The following is a 15,698-nucleotide window of genomic DNA, read 5'->3' on the forward strand; positions in this document are numbered from 1 at the left end:
TAAATTTTAAATGTAAAATTTTTAGGAAATATGTGAAGTTGGACAAGGTACAACTGATTCTATTTTCGGAGTGATCCGGATCACCTTCTGGATCCAGGACTTTTTTTTTATAAAGGATTCCCCACCATTGGCAGATCGACCTCGGTCGACATTTGGATGGGAGATTTTTCTTTTTTGAAGGGGAGATTGTGTTGGGGGTGGACTGGAGCTGCTTGGCAGAGGTTCGTGCTCTCCTCATGCTTTTCTAGTCTTGTTTACCTTCTCTGTTTGTTTCCTGATCCGCGGTGATTGTGATGCAATATACAGTAGAAAACATTACGAGTTATACGGCCTTAATACACATGTTTGCATGGTGGACACAAACGCAACTCACACACGACATGAAGATAAATGCATGCGATATAAAACATTCCAGAGAGAGTGACGAATGACGCTGCAGGAAATTGCTGAATAACAAATAACAAAGGTGTGGGCCATTGTTCAGCGTGGGGTGTGCAGGCGTATCCAATCCACACCTTCCAAGCAGCCAATCTGCTTTGGGGATAATGAGGCCGGGGTGTTTCAAGTCAGACGAAGGAAACAGAGTTGCCTCCCAAACAAAACAAGCCTCTGGACCGGGAATCCATCCGACAACACCAATTTATAACCCGCTGCTACTTAGTACAAGTGCACACAATCTCTGTTCAAAACACGCTACACATGGTTGATGCATGAGCACCTGTTGGTTTGATGCTTCCCCCCAATCCCCAGTGTCTACAGCGCTGATCCTTCCAGGCTCTGAAATAAACTTTCAAATCCAGACGCAACCGACACTTTAGAGTGAAACACAACTTTTGTGTTGACCAAGCTTCGTGAAACGCATGATTGATGGCAAATAACTTCCTCCGACGCAGTACAATTTTTTTAATGGTAATCTAACCACTCCAGCAGAGTCTGTTCCAACTGTGACTCATGTTGAAGCCCTTTCCCTTTGGGCTCCTGTCCAACGGTGTAGAAGACTTTCAAGAAAGCGCTATAATTTATGTGACTGTCAGACCTGCAGATTCTCGCTAAATCATTCCCCTATTCTAATTTTGGCAAAAGGGAGAGTCGCTCTCTTGTAACTCAAGGGCTGCTAATTTTATCCACGGCTTTATTGGTGACTTTGGAAATGCCCTTGAGCTTGACAATGGCATGAAACCTTATGTTTTCCAGGAGCTTTCAAGGAACAGCTGCTATGGATTTCACTTGCAGATGATTTTCTTGAAGTGCTCTGCTTGGTAAATGGCACATATGTGAAGTTATTTCAACACTGATTCACGCTTGATGGTTTTGTAAAATGGCTTTTACAAATGCAGAGGTGAAACTAAACGCGCCTTTTTTGCCAAGAAAATTTTACATTACTCCCTTAAAAATAATAGCAAAGGCTGGGCAATGTTGCTGAGTGCCACTATCACGTGGAGAACTGCTTGCCAGCAGTTGATTTTAACATTTAAAACGCTGGAGCACGCTAGTATCAAACGACATCATTCTATTCCACCCGACAAGTTTATTTGACATATAAGGTTACTCACTTAAACCGTTGGCTTAGTGAGAGGGTTTTGGCCTTGACTGTGAAAGTGCAGCCGCCAGAACTTTGTTTTCTGCGGTCAGTCCCCTTATGAGTGTTAAAGCAGTCCATATGTAGCACTTTGTTGTCCAAAGAGCAAGTCATCTGGGGCCCAGCGTGGCAGCAGCCGCACCGCTGATGGCCAAGTTTCCTTGAGCAAACGAGTCGTGTCGGCCCTGCTTCTCTCGAAATAACACATTTCGCTGGCGGGGGGCTCATGAGATTGCTGCATCACAGGGCTCCATGCAGAAAAACAAGAAAGGGCAGCAGCTTGGGTCACTCCAGAGCACAATACTGAGAGTGGCATTGATAAATAAAAATAGACGCAGCTTTGTTTCATGGACGATGCTTCACCTACTTTTCTTGAGTGAATGAGTCACTTGTTTTCATATGAGCGCAACGCGGCAGCGTCTGTGGGACCTGCGTGGTGAGGAGCGCTCCAGATAATAAATGAAGCCATAGTCTCTTTCTTGGCACTTGATCTCATAACGTGACCATGATCTCGCACGGTTAAACACAGACGTCAGGAGGCAAGAAGGCCTCAGTTGTGCCGTCGTGTTGGAGAGCTATCAATGACCTGGAGCCACGGCCTAGAGAACTGAGGCCAACCTCTTCCCCTTCCACAGCTCACAATTGCTAGCTACCCAGGGTCTCACGTGGTGACTTTTTGGGGTCTCAGTGGTCGACTCATTCAAAGGCTCAGTGCTACTGGGGGTGAGGCGCAATAGCACCCCCAGGTTGTCACAGGACAAACATCCATTCACACCTAGGAATAACCTCGAGTCTATGTTTAACTCATTAAGACTTGAGTCATCTTCCAAAGATTTAGAGAAGTAATACAGAAAAAGGCCGTCTGGCAGAGAAATAAACCTCTTCTTGAATGCCAAATAGAATACTTGTTGCAAGACATCAACCGAGATACTTTCATTTGGCTGACACTTTTGACCTTTGCAAATAATGAAATCAAGCATGTGGCCTTAGATGTGAACATGAATGGTGACCTCTCTGCTTTTACGGAGCTAATCGGCCCTCAGCAGTCACTCAGACACACGCTGGTGTTCTGGGAAACAAAGAGAGAAGTCACCCCACCGTTTAGAGAGCTGAAAGTTTGGTACAGTCTTTTGCTCTTTTACACAAGGGACAAACTCATTATTATGGAGCTGAAATCGGCATGAAATTGGGTCAAGACTGAAAATCTAACTTGTTGAATGGAATCATTTATACTTTTTTTTGGATTAAAGAAGGGAACTGGATCATCTCAAAGGTGAGGTTGTGCAACTTTTGCTCTTTCTACATCGTGATACAGGTCACTTTGACTCTCATGAAGTACCGTAGTCTCCCGTTGTTTGGATAAACAGCTGCCGGGCGACTTTTTTTTTACGCAAGAAAATCCCAGTGAAATGTGGGGCATTGAAAGCTGTCTCCAGAAACATGGGCAGGATGCGGCCCACTGTATAATTAGCACTGGTATGTGGCATGATATCAACGGCTCGGTAAAAGACATTCCCACCACCCGCTCATAAAGTCCCTAATGCACTGCAACAGTTGACGTTTTATGACAGTTAATGCTACAAGTGCCTGAATTCAGGTTTGTATCCCTGGGAAAAGAGGGTCAGTTACAGAAAATCGAGTGACTGCTAACCTATTTAGAGATGCAGAAATGGTTTTGATCTGTCTTCAAAGAACTCATGTCTCTTGCAGGTTTCCACTTGTGAGGTCAAAAACATCATCAAAAAAGGGTCACCCTGTTTTTACAGATTTGCGCTGGTTTCAAATCAAATTGTGACTGGACTTACTTTCAGGTTGGTGCGGATCCACCATGTACCTTGAAATCTACTGAAGAAATCAGGGGGAGGAGTAGACACCCAAACTGAACAGCGAGTGAGCAAACCTTGGGTTCAAGAACAAGTTGAGAATTTCTTGTTTTTGACCTCACGTTTCACTTTCTTATCTCAACCAACATGATGGTATAGAATAGGGAAGTTTTTCGCGTTTGGGGGTCCTTCTTTGTCCCACCCTCACTTCATGTCATATGCTTACACAGCACCTGAACTTGTTGGATCATGTCATTCACTATGTGACATAGGGTCTTACCATTTCTGCCACCTGCTGGTCACAGGTAGATATTTGGCTCACTCACAGGCTGAGATACCTTTCCACTTCAGGGAGAAATATCACATCTTATCTCCCTGCAAGATCCCACAGATGTGCTCCGTAGACTGGGGTCCATTTACAAAAAATCCCTTCAAAATAAAAGCAGATTTAACACACATATTTCTAGGCAAGCCTATGGCTGGGACCCAGCATCTTCACGGCCCACTTTTGGACCACAACCCACCAGTTGAGAACCACTGGTCCAAATCTCACGGCTTAAAATGTTTGGCGAGTCGCAGCCTGTCCTGTTTTCACTGCAGTAATGAACTTCACACTTGAGTTGATTACAATTCCAAGTCAGTCCTGGCTGCAGCAAGAGTGGAAAATCAGTCTTTTATTAACACCTGCCAGTAAACACTCGGGCAGTAAAGCAAGAATCAGGGGAAGCTGCACTTGCAACCGCAACTCTGCTGTTTACAGGGAAGGCTTGATTGCGGATTCCATCGTAGCCTCATATTCACTTCCTGTGTTAATCCCCTCTGCAGTAGAAGCTTTTATTCTTCTGCTCCACTTCTGCCCAAACACCATTCAGCGCCTGCTCGTATAAGGAGAAACCGTATCCTGCTAAAACAAACAGTATTGAGGAGGTAGAAACAAATGCCTTTGTCTCTGAGTTATATTTAGATCCCGCTTTCCCTCTCTTGAATGCCATCATTTACTGATTTTCTGAAGCTAAATGGAGCCACTTATGCTCGCGGCAGAAGGATTTCACTGACAAGATCAACCGCGAGCGTATTGTATCTATAATCTCAAATCTGAATTCTTTGGATGAATCTCTCACCCAGCTGCTGTGCTGCCTCAGGCATTTCTAATTGACCACTATGGAGCTTTTGCAGGGCCGACACTCCCTTCACTCGGGGTCTTGCTCCAGCAAACCCTGCCGGCCGTGACTCCTCGGAGAGCAGTGTGGTCCAGAAGACAGGAAACAGCTTGAGAGAGGTCCAGTATTCAAGGCTGTGGGGGGGCAGAGGGCAAGGTGGGGGAATGAAGGGGGGTTTCCTGATGCGATGCTTGGACTCATATCAAAAGTGAGTTGATTCCACCACCAGATGATGGGGTTTGATCACCAGCAGATGTCTCCGCAGGGGGGGACAATGGAGAGATCGAGATAGTGTTATGGGATGACAAACAAACAGGGACACTGACCCAGCGCTCATTCACTCAGCGAAGCGTCGGGAACATGAGTTTTGTTTGAAAGATCAAGAGCAGTAACTTCTAATCTCCTGGGCATGTCGAAGGGGAAGAGACAGGTGATTCTCCAGACACTCAGTGCTGGGATTGTTTGCCGCTGTCTCCTCAAGTTCAGATAAGAAAATTGATAGGCTGACATGAATAGCCGCATTAGGCTTATGTTCCGACCAAGATTTTCATGAGCGTTAAGATACAGAAGGTTCATTGAATAGCTGGGGAGAATCATGACGTCCAAGTGTTTATCCTCATCCCTACCTCACCGACAAACAATCCTCTGTAGTGGGAATGAAGTTAGGGAACACAACCCTGGTGAAGGTCATCCACTGCTCTGATGCAAATCCAAATGTGGGCACGCGGGGACTGCGCTGACCTTTAAGGATTGCTCCTCATACTTCAGCAGGGGTCTCCCTCTACGATAGCTGCAAGGATAAGGACACCAGGCCAGAGCTCTTGCATGTAGACACTTGCTAAACACAGTTATGTGGCGTAGCTCCTTTTCTGTGGAATAGATTATACTTTCAAGGCTGTGAAAAAGAGTTGAAACAAAAACTGTATCACTTAAGATATTAAATCCACCTTCTCCTTCCTCTCCGTGGGTGAGTCATGGGGGCAGCTGTAAAGGCTAAGAGGCCCAGCCATCTCTCTTGGCTGATGCCTTCTTGAGCTCCTTTGAGGAACGACGTAGATTTTCCCAGGACAAGACCTTCAAACCTCTCTAAAACATACTGTGTCTGCCAACTAGTCGACTGACCTGGGGCTCACCTCTAATTTAAGACCTCTGCCTCCAACTCTTGTCCACTGGGTGATGGACCTCATTTCCAACTTAGACAGAAGAGCACAGCTATTTTCTGACCGAGGACCTGTGGGGCCAAATTTTAATCCCAGTTCCAGCGGTAGGCCAAAGAAGATCCACATCAATTGAACAATCTATATCACGTACTAAACCTACACACCAGAAACTCTTCATGATGATCTTTTCTTTCATCAAATTCCCGTCCACATCTGAATCTACTTTTGTAATGTTTGTAATGTTGTTGGGCCTAGCTAGTGACCCAATTTGGTTGCACTTAAATTCATGGAAATTTTAGATATCAAAGTGACATGGTGGGCTGCATATGGCCCACAGACCTTAGGTTTGACACCGTCCTAAGCAAAAACCAAAGATGACATATCGGGGTCACCAAAACTAAAATCCTGGCGGCTGTAGATTGTTATCAAAATATTTATTTTCGCCTCCACTTCGAGCTATATCACGTGACTTTGACATCCACTTACAAGGATTGATATTAATGTTTACAACGCTTACGTGTAATCGCTACATAAAAAGCGTTTCCAATAATATATTTGGTTAGTTCCAAATATCCAGCTGCAGTGCGATCAGAAGAGAGTAGATGTGCAGTCACCTTACGGCCTGTATATAGGCTTCGATTTGGCTGCTTCCAGAAGGCAGTTGTTGATGACACATTCCGCTTATGGAACGGTCATGGACATAACCTTTCATCATCGGGGGCTCACACTTACTGGGCTGCTGCGATGCTCGGAGGGAGGTGGTGGGTGGACAGGGAGGGCAGGGGAGGGGGGCTGCTGCTTACTGTGTCTTTAAAGTCGTGCTGAGGGGAGCTGCTCTATAGAAAGGAGGGGGCTGCTGTGCGCCAGTTGGAGGCTTCCGACTGTCGCAGCGCTTGACATTAACATCGTCTTCATGCTTCTTGTGGGAAATAAAGCGCCAATACACCACTCGGCGTATCAGCTGGAGCGCGTCCTGGTCAGATATCCTCCTTCACAGTCGGGGATTTACGGATGGACAGAACACAATCGGAATTAACTTACCATCCGGCGCGCGTAAATTCTGGATATAATGGGGAACACGACGCCTAAACCTCTAATAGGTGAGACCTATTTCTGTGCAAGCGGACGCGCAATGTGCGTGAATGTCTTGTTTTCAGATTGACGCTAAAATCAGAGTAGTATTAAAGGCTGTCATTTCATAAATGCATCGTGTCTTTCCGAACTATTTTACAGCCTCCGGTTGATCGGTCTCATATGTTCTTTGTGTTTTGATTCTGAGGATCAGCTTCTCATCTCTGATGTGGTCCGGGTTGATTATATTAAAAGTTTGAGTGGCTGCGAACTTTGCATGTCTTCCACCTGCATTGTTATTTTTATCTTTAACGCCAGGTTCTGCGTTCCCTCCGCTCGGCATCGACCCATCACTCGCTATCGCTTTGGTGTAAAGTCCGTCCCCTCTCACGTCTCCCACACCTTCTAAAGATGATGTGGTCAGCCAGCTGACGTCCAGCTTGGCCAGGGAACAGTTATCGCGTCAGATGCCTGTATGGTTTTGATTTACTGGAATGGGAATACAGCTGAGCACAAGAACAACACAACATGATGGGTCTAGTAAAAGACAGCAGTTTGCTGGGTGTGATCTTGTTCATAGAAAGCCACAACACGCTGCTACATGGATTACGCAGGGACTTACAGCAGTATTAAAATCTACTTCACCACAAGCTCTCGCTCCATCTGTGTCCACGTAGTTCACATTTACGCTTCATATTCATGTCGTGTGCTGAGATATGAGAGGCTGCCATCACAAAAGATCTGTGGTCAACTCGAGCCCCAGAGGCCAAGTATGACCCACCAAGCCATTTGATGTGGTCTGTGAGATGGTTGGCTGAAGTTTTAAGTCAACACTAGTCTTCATGTTGATATCGTCACCCGCGGAAATACCAAGGTTTAAGTTAAGCCCGTCAATGAAGATGTCAACAAACAGAGGAATATGGTGAAAGATCAGAAGCGGATTTAAAGGATGCGAAATTTAGCTTCAAATATTCAAAATGCCACTCTGTTCGACTCCTATTTCCTGTTCAAGGAGCCAATAATCGACTGTCAAATGAATTTTGCACAGTTGAACTTTATGCCCTGAGAGTTTCTTTAAGAAGTGTGAAGCACAGCTCAGGAAAAAAAATCATGTGTGTTTAATTTTAAGATTTGCAAAACAGAAAATCTAGAGCATTTAACTCCTGATCAACAATAAATGAGGGACTGTAAAAATAAAAAAAAAAATCTCATAAACAGGCCTTTGGGAATAACTTCATTTGCTAAACAGAATCTAATGTGTTGAGTATTTTATTCTGTCTAACCATTTTTAACCGTCTGATGATGTCAAAATTAAAAAGCCAAATACTTTCCATGACTATAACCTCTATATTAAATCTATTTAAAAAAGTTAAAAATGTATTTTAAATGATTAGTCCAACCCCATTTCTCAGAAGATCTGCTGAAGCCGAGCCTCTTGAGTTGCGACACATGGATGAGCAAACTTTTTGTAAAGAGGTGTGGCTTCAGCGTAACTTCTAACACTTGTACAGTTAAAGGTAGGGTGGAAGACTGTTCAAAATGATTGGATAGGGAGATAAGTGTCTTGTCTTTTGGTTTATGAAAATCCTTCAAATAAATGAGAACCTACTATAGTATTCAACAACTAGGCCAGATATATATAGTAGTGATGGGTGGGTGAGGTTTCATGAAACAGTACTGCAGCACTGACGAAACACTGTCCTCGTTTTCAGATGACACTGGATGGCGCCCTTGGTTTCAAAATGAAGTGAGGTTTCATTGAACAAACATATTACTGCAACAGTGCCACCTGGTGGCCTCTGAAAAGCAATACACTGTTTCATGAAACCACATCTACCCTTCAGTACTGTGTCATTACGTTTCATCTAACCATCACAAATGTGTAGCCCTGAGGAAAGGCCTGCAAATGAACAACATCATATTTTCTATATGCAATCAACACTGAAAAATATGGGAACCACATCATTCACTTGCTACCACACTACAGTTACTAGTTTGTGAATAAGATTTTTCGTCTGCTTGAACCACCCAGCAAACTAGCAACCCAGCTCCACCTTGGATTTTGGCGAATTATTCATCTCAAAAAGCAGTGCTTTGTGTCGTGTTTTGTGTTGCTGCCCTTGCTCCACGCGGTGCTGTGCTGTGGGAGTATTCTTCCTATTCCCGTGCTGCTGTGAACAAGTCACACCTTTAACTGTTTCTTTAATGACCCTGACATTTGGGAGTAACTGGGAATTTTTGCTTTCATGAAGTGAACTGATATCTCCACGTCTGGTTTCCTCCCAGGCGCTCAAGAAGTGAGCAAGACAGATTAGGTTAGATTAGAAGACAAGATTACATTTTCTGGAGCCAAAAAATGAAATGGAAAAAAAAAGAAAAGTAGTATTTGACAACGTCTGCCTTCATCAGCATATCCCAGTGATGATGGCCGTGGTGAATGGTATGTTAAGGACAACCTAAAGTGGCGCTGTAGTTATACTTATAGGTCCTTCCAAGTGTTTCCCCATGTGTATGCGCTCACTGCCAGTTTATCATCCCATGCTGTGCCCATATCCCCAATGATCTCTCACTGAGGCAGCCTCGAGGAAGAGATAAAATATGACCTCCCCATCTCCCCCAACAGCCGTCACACCATTTGGATAGCAAGGTTTATTTGATACTGATAGCGGTGCTGCCGTGGGCAAAATGTGCTCTGATGAGAGAAGCGACAAAGCAGCGCTCAAAAGACTGTGAAGAGTGGAAAATGGAGTCACAAGACTGTGCTGCTGCACTGACTCCTGCTTCTCACTGGTTCCTAGGAGCCGTCGGGTCAGAGACGCTACACGGAGTGACGTGGCCCGGGCGGACAACACAGAGCTGGGTTTGCTGGCGTTGTTTAGATCGTTGGTTGAAGAGTGTGGAGTCATGTGATCTGGAAGCGAATGACTTCTGTATTCCTGAAGAGTCACCCCCGCCTGAAGGGGAGCTGTTTTTCCTAACTGGACACGGATGACAGCATTCTCCTCAGTTAAAAACTCAACTCCCAAAATGTGCCAGAGGGAGCAGGCGGCACATCAGCTGACCTGTTACAGATGTTCTTGATGCTTTGATACAGTTTAGAATATAATCAGAGCAACTTTGGAGGTGTTTGTTTGTGTCTATAGGTGAGGACTCTACTCACACCGCAGGCCGTGCAGGAGCCTCTCAGACGTGGGATCAGTGCCAAGTGCTCTGCCTCTTATTCCACTCTGTATTAAAGGGACTTTTTTTTTTTGTTAAGGACAAGGATGGATCGTGTCTTTTGGCCGCTAACTCGATTTGCAAACCTAATCCAGAATTGCGTGTTCCAAGTCGGACAAAAACTCTGGAGATCAAAGATGTGATTTAAGATATTTGTTTTTCCCCACTCAAGTGTGACGATATTGAGAAGTCTATTCGGGGTTTGTTTATGCTCGAGGCCAAGGCTTTATTTCACCTCATAAATATTGTGACACTAGTCTGTCTATTATTCCTTTTTCCCTGTAGTTCCTTGGCTTCAGATTACCTTGTTTGATGTATCTTCTGTGGCTCTGAAAGGTTTTGAGATTTTCGAAAATCTCTTATTGTCCTTACTGGGGACTATTACAGACTGGATGGAAACACTTCCCCCACAGTTTTTCCACTGTTTGAAATGGTTAAAAGTGACAATGCTGTTGTACCATGAGTTCTGCAGACTGTGAGGCTGGAAAGTTGCAAACGAAGAGAGGGCAGCTACTCGGGAAGCTCTGTCTGAACAGAGCCTCACGTCCGAGACTGTGGTCCTCAAGGGACCAGAGTAGGTCTCTACTTTGCTAAGTACACGCACTGAACAGTCTTGGGTATTTAGGGTAATGTAAACAAGGAATACATCGAGAAATTCCAGGCCAGAATTAATGTGACTGGTCATCAATAGAACTGTGTGACTGCACGGGTCGACATGGTAGTTCACGTTTCTAAATCAATATTTTGCCGATTGGAGTCTGAAATGTCGAGACGTCTTTGTTGGGAAGGAGGTGTCAAAGAGGATGGACGTCTTTACATAACTGGCCTCTGACCCATTAACCAACTGCCATGGGCCACTCAGAAGACAGAGTTATTGGGTGCTGATGTGTTTGCCTCTATTTTCCAACAGCTGTTGTCACTTATGTTGCTATTCTGACCTTGTCTAAGTCAGGACAAAGAGTTCTGTCTGTTTATATGTCGTTCCTAATCCTGGAGGAAGCCGCCCTGGCGAACGTGTGCTCACCACCGTGTTTTTACCCCCATAGATGCAAGTCTGCAGCCTCGCCCGGTGGCAAGCAGGCAGTACTACACCCTGAACAACGGGGCGGGTGTAGAGAGGAGGACGTCGGCGCCTCCATTGAACATCAATGTGGATTCACCTCGGTTTCACCCGCACAGCAAAGGTAAAAACATCAGGCTTGACGGGCAGCTTCGCCGGGCTACGCGCAAGAACAGCTTCTGCAACGGCATCACCTTCAGCCACAGGCCGGTGCATCTCTACGAGAAGGTTAGTCCTGGAGTCATTTCCCCAAACACACCTGCAATGACATTCTTGCATTTCCCTCCAGGTGCGATTGCGGCTGACTGGCGTGCACACGGGATGGAGTGGAGCTCTGCGCTTCGGGTTTACCAGCCTGGATCCAAGCGATCTGATGGCGGCTGAAATCCCTAAGTACGCTTGTCCGGATCTAGTTACGAGGCCTGGCTACTGGGCCAAGGCCCTGCCTGAGAGACTTGCCTTGAAGGACAACGTGCTGTCCTTCTGGGCCGATCGTCATGGGAGAGTTTTCTACAGCATCAACGACGGCGAGCCCATCCTCTTCCACTGTGGGCTGAGCATCGGCTGCCCGCTGTGGGCCATCATAGATATCTACGGCATCACACAGGAGGTCACGCTGCTGGGTAAGATATCACGCCACACTTGTTAACGTCCAGAAACAAGGGAAACATTCAAGATTCCGTTCTTTTATGAGGCCAAAAGCCGATTAAAGAGATTCCAGAGACAAGCAGGGAACAGGCCTACTACAGCCACATGCAGCAGGAAGGGTTGTTTTCAGTGGTCTGGTGACTGATTTTACTCAGCCAGATAAACAGGATATCCATTAAGAAACGTGACCTCATTCCTAGGCGCTCTTGACTATTTATGTCTGTGTTTCTCATGGGCTTTGTCACTTTCTTCCCCTTGTGTTCCCTTGTATTTCTATCACTGTCTGCACAGCCGATCCCGCGCTCACTCGCCAGTTGTGTTTATCTTATGGCTGACAGGAGCTCTGGCCATGTTTGGTAAAGACTGCAGATCCCATAAGCTTTAGTGAGGGGCCCGAGCACTCCACTGGCCCACCCTCACTAGAAATAGTAGTAGAAGTGCTTCTCATCATTTGGGCGGGTGAACGAGAAGATCTGCCCAGTACAGCACACTTCATGGAACTGCTAAGCGCGTCGGAGAAACTGCAATATAACTCTAAATATCCAAGGTGTTTCTTCACAGTGCTTCTCTACCAAATCCACTGGCTGTGCTTCATGTGACTGCCTTACAATGTGGCCATGTGGGTTCCAAATGTGTGTGTGACGATTGTTAAAGGGCGTGAAAATGAGCTTAGCCACGGCCCAACGCCAGATAACAAGGATACACATGTCCTTTGACGCAGCGTCCTCCGGCGGCGACATGCACATGTGCACTGCCTTTCACATCAAGATCTAAAGTCAGAAAGACCAAGCAGAACAGTCCGTCCAAGGCGAGGCAAAAGCATTTCCAACAGCTGTCCCACTGGTGAATGGGGATGTGACAAACTTAAACCAATTTAGATGTCTGTCTGGCTAACAGGCCTGTCTCAAGACTATTTGTTGCCTTTCCATAAAACAGTTTACTGATGTAGTCTTCAGAATTAAATCTTGGTGACAACCAGCTTACGCTGGTGAGGAAGGACACGTTTGTCTCAAACAAGTCTACTTTCATTGGTTGCAAGTTTGAAGAAATAAAGAACAAGTCAATGAAAAGGCCCAAGAATCTGTCAAAATTCAACGACATTTGCCATCCGTTCTTATCAAGATGAACTGTGCCTTTCTGTTGCTGCCTCTGCGCCGTCCATGGCACTTTAGGAGGCCTCTGTCATCTGTGTTTGGGGATGTTGCTCAGTGAGAAAGCCTTGTCTTATGTGAGCATTCCACAGATGCTGATTTGTCCTTATTGTCTTTGCTAGAAAGCACCTTTGCTGAGAGCGTGGGGTCGAACTGTCTGAGTGCCGCCCGCCTGAGTGCCTACCTGCCGCAGAGTAGCCACGACTCAGCCAATTACAGCAACAACCAGCTGGAGAACAATCAGGTGGCGGCTGCCAAGATGGCCAACGTCAAGCTCAATAACTATCCTGGGCTCATTCCCTGCTGCACGCCCACCTCCTCCTCTGCCACGCCGTCACCGTCTGTCTCATCCACCGCTTTCACCGTCCCCAGATTCCGCAACATTCCATCTCCTCTAGACAATGACTTGCACTTTCATCCAATCCGAGGCTCCGATGTGATCCTGTCAGCTGACCGCTCGGTGGCCTGCATCCACTGCCTGGACAGCAGTCGGACGTTGGTCTTCTGCGATCGTCCACTCCACGTGGGAGAAACTTTGTACGTAGAAGTTGGCCATCTGGGTTTCCCATACTTCGGGGCGCTCTTGTTCGGCCTTACGTCATGTGATCCCGCCGGTCTGCAAGCTGAAGACTTGCCGGCCGACCCTGAAGTTCTACTGGACCGTAAAGAGTACTGGGTGGTGCACCGGGGCTTCCCAATGCCGTTCTCCGGTGACGTGCTGAGCTTCAGCCTGCTGCCCAGTGGAGAGGTCCACCACGGGGTGAACGGCGTGGGACGTGGCAGACTGCTGTGTGTGGATGCTTCCCAGGTCCTCTGGACCTTCTTCACGCTACATGGAGCTATAAACCGACTCAGGATTATAGGTACGTGCCCTTTCATTCTGGCTGCAGTTGCTCAGGGTGAGTCAGACTGATCAACGTTGCCTTGACCAAATGAATCGCCAACATCTTGAATACAAATACCTCATTACCCTAAAATCCCAGGTTCCACAGATGAGGAAATGACACAAGAACATTAAAGTGCTCTTCTGTGCCCCTCAGCCTGTTCCCATTTTCAGAAGAGATCAAAGCTATAATCCCCAACTGATGGAACGTTACCTCCAGACACATGAAAATTCATATCTGATTTGTCTGCCTGAGTTTCCTCTCATCATCTGCTGTTGTCATCGGCTCAGGAACACAGCAGTCAAGTCCTCCACCTACATCGCCCAGCACTTCACAGAGCAGCAGTCCAGATGACAGTGACTCAGATTTGGCCTTCAGCGTCAACAGATCCTCCTCTGCGTCTGAATCCTCTCTGGGTAAGGAACTAGAATCAAACAACAATTTCAATGCTTTGATACTTAGACAGCAGGAACTGTCTGTTTGTTGAGGACCTTTGAGGTCATCAACAAGCAAAGTGAGCTTATTCAGCCCATGTGCACCATAGAGGAAGTCAAACACTGCATGAGAATGTCAAGCCTTGCCTCTCTGACGTGTGGGGCTTCTTCTCGCCTAGTGACCGCACCCAGCTCTCCACTCAGCCCTCCGGTCTCGCCCACCCTCTCCGCCTCAGAAGCTCCTCTGGCTGGTAAAAACGGGGAATGCACCATCTGCTTCGACCAGGAGGTGGACACGGTCATCTACACCTGCGGTCACATGTGTCTGTGCAACGACTGTGGACTGAAGCTGAAGAGACGCATCAACTCCTGCTGCCCCATATGCAGGCGGCCAATCAAAGATGTGATCAAAACATATCGGCCATGATTCCGCTGTGACTTCGGAATCCTTCCTCTTCTCAGGCAGATCTAACCCCGGACCTCAGATCAGCCATACATAACGGTGCCTGCAATATCTGGTCTCATCTCACAAGCAACTGTGACGATGCTCATCTGAAAACACACGTAAGCTTCCGTGTTTTTGGTAAATTGTTACAGAACAGATGATGTGTCGCTGTTTTGTATTTTTAATATGACATCTCACACAGCAGGCCATTTTCCGAGAAGCAGGAGCTGCTGCTATCCCTATACTTTGTCTTTTGTTGCAGATCTATCCGTGTGCTTCAACAGAAAATACTGCGACATACTGTGCCTTATAGTGTCGTGTGTTACTCGTCTAACAGTTCTAGCCATATTTTACAAGAAAGACACAGAAACGGCACAGAGATATATACGTTACTATACGAGTTGATATGCACATGTGGGAAAAGGGTGGCGATGTGTTGGTGATGATGTATTTTTAGAACGTGTGAATGAGTATTTGGTTTTGCACAAAAGAGGATGAATAAAGATTGGACAATGTGGCGCGTCTGGGTGTTTTTTATTGATAGAATGATGACAGGTCTGCTGGGTCAGCACACTGTCAGAGGTGTTGGTGGAGGATTTCCCGTCTGCAACATCCTCTGCAACGACTGGTTTGGCAGTGGGTGAGAGGTAGTCCAGAACAGTCAGCGGAAACAAGGATGGAGTCCTCAGACCCATTGTCATGTGATGGCGCAATGGGCCCTGAGCTCCTCGTCGTGCGGTTGCAGTGGGGTCAGGGTGAGTACCTACCTGACCAAAGTGGAAGTTCACGTCTGCCGTTGTCTTTTCTTATCTTCGAAAGTTGCGATCTTTCTAGCTCTCACCAACATCACTAGTCCAGCGTGCTTTTGCACCATGTTTACAAACTCTGAGTGGGTGGATTGACTGGCGTTCTATATGAGAGTGTTTCAGCCTGTGGCAGGAGATCTGACCAGTCGCTGCTAAACAGGTGTCAACAGGGAGGTTGGGGGTTCCACAAGCTCAGTGAGGGAAGAGGTAGCAGACTGGTAGATACTGAGTGGGTGGGCCAGAGATCAAAGTTCAATG

The 15,698-nt window shown here is 46.4% G+C and overlaps 1 protein-coding gene across 1 annotated transcript; it reads left to right on the plus strand.

Annotated features, from left to right (window-relative positions):
• The first annotated feature begins 6,576 nt into the window (after nt 1-6,576).
• On the plus strand, nt 6,577-15,139 carry neurl1b (neuralized E3 ubiquitin protein ligase 1B). Its single transcript, XM_053879311.1, has 6 exons — nt 6,577-6,822; nt 11,059-11,300; nt 11,362-11,695; nt 12,994-13,734; nt 14,046-14,171; nt 14,369-15,139. Exons 1-6 carry the CDS (start codon nt 6,792-6,794, stop codon nt 14,614-14,616), a joined length of 1,722 nt encoding a protein of 573 aa, XP_053735286.1. The 5' UTR covers nt 6,577-6,791; the 3' UTR covers nt 14,617-15,139.
• The last annotated feature ends 559 nt before the right edge of the window (nt 15,140-15,698 follow it).

The sequence above is a fragment of the Synchiropus splendidus genome, chromosome 11 (assembly GCF_027744825.2).
Source record: "Synchiropus splendidus isolate RoL2022-P1 chromosome 11, RoL_Sspl_1.0, whole genome shotgun sequence".
Taxonomy (NCBI): Eukaryota; Metazoa; Chordata; class Actinopteri; order Syngnathiformes; family Callionymidae; genus Synchiropus; species Synchiropus splendidus.

Bases quoted from the DNA above. Each gene is read 5' to 3' on its own strand.
- neurl1b (XM_053879311.1), top strand. From the start codon at position 6,792: ATGGGGAACACGACGCCTAAACCTCTAATAG. The intron at 11,301-11,361 runs GTTAGTCCTGGA...ATTTCCCTCCAG, and splicing joins CGGTGCATCTCTACGAGAAG to GTGCGATTGCGGCTGACTGG. The intron at 14,172-14,368 runs GTAAGGAACTAG...CTTCTCGCCTAG, and splicing joins TGCGTCTGAATCCTCTCTGG to TGACCGCACCCAGCTCTCCA.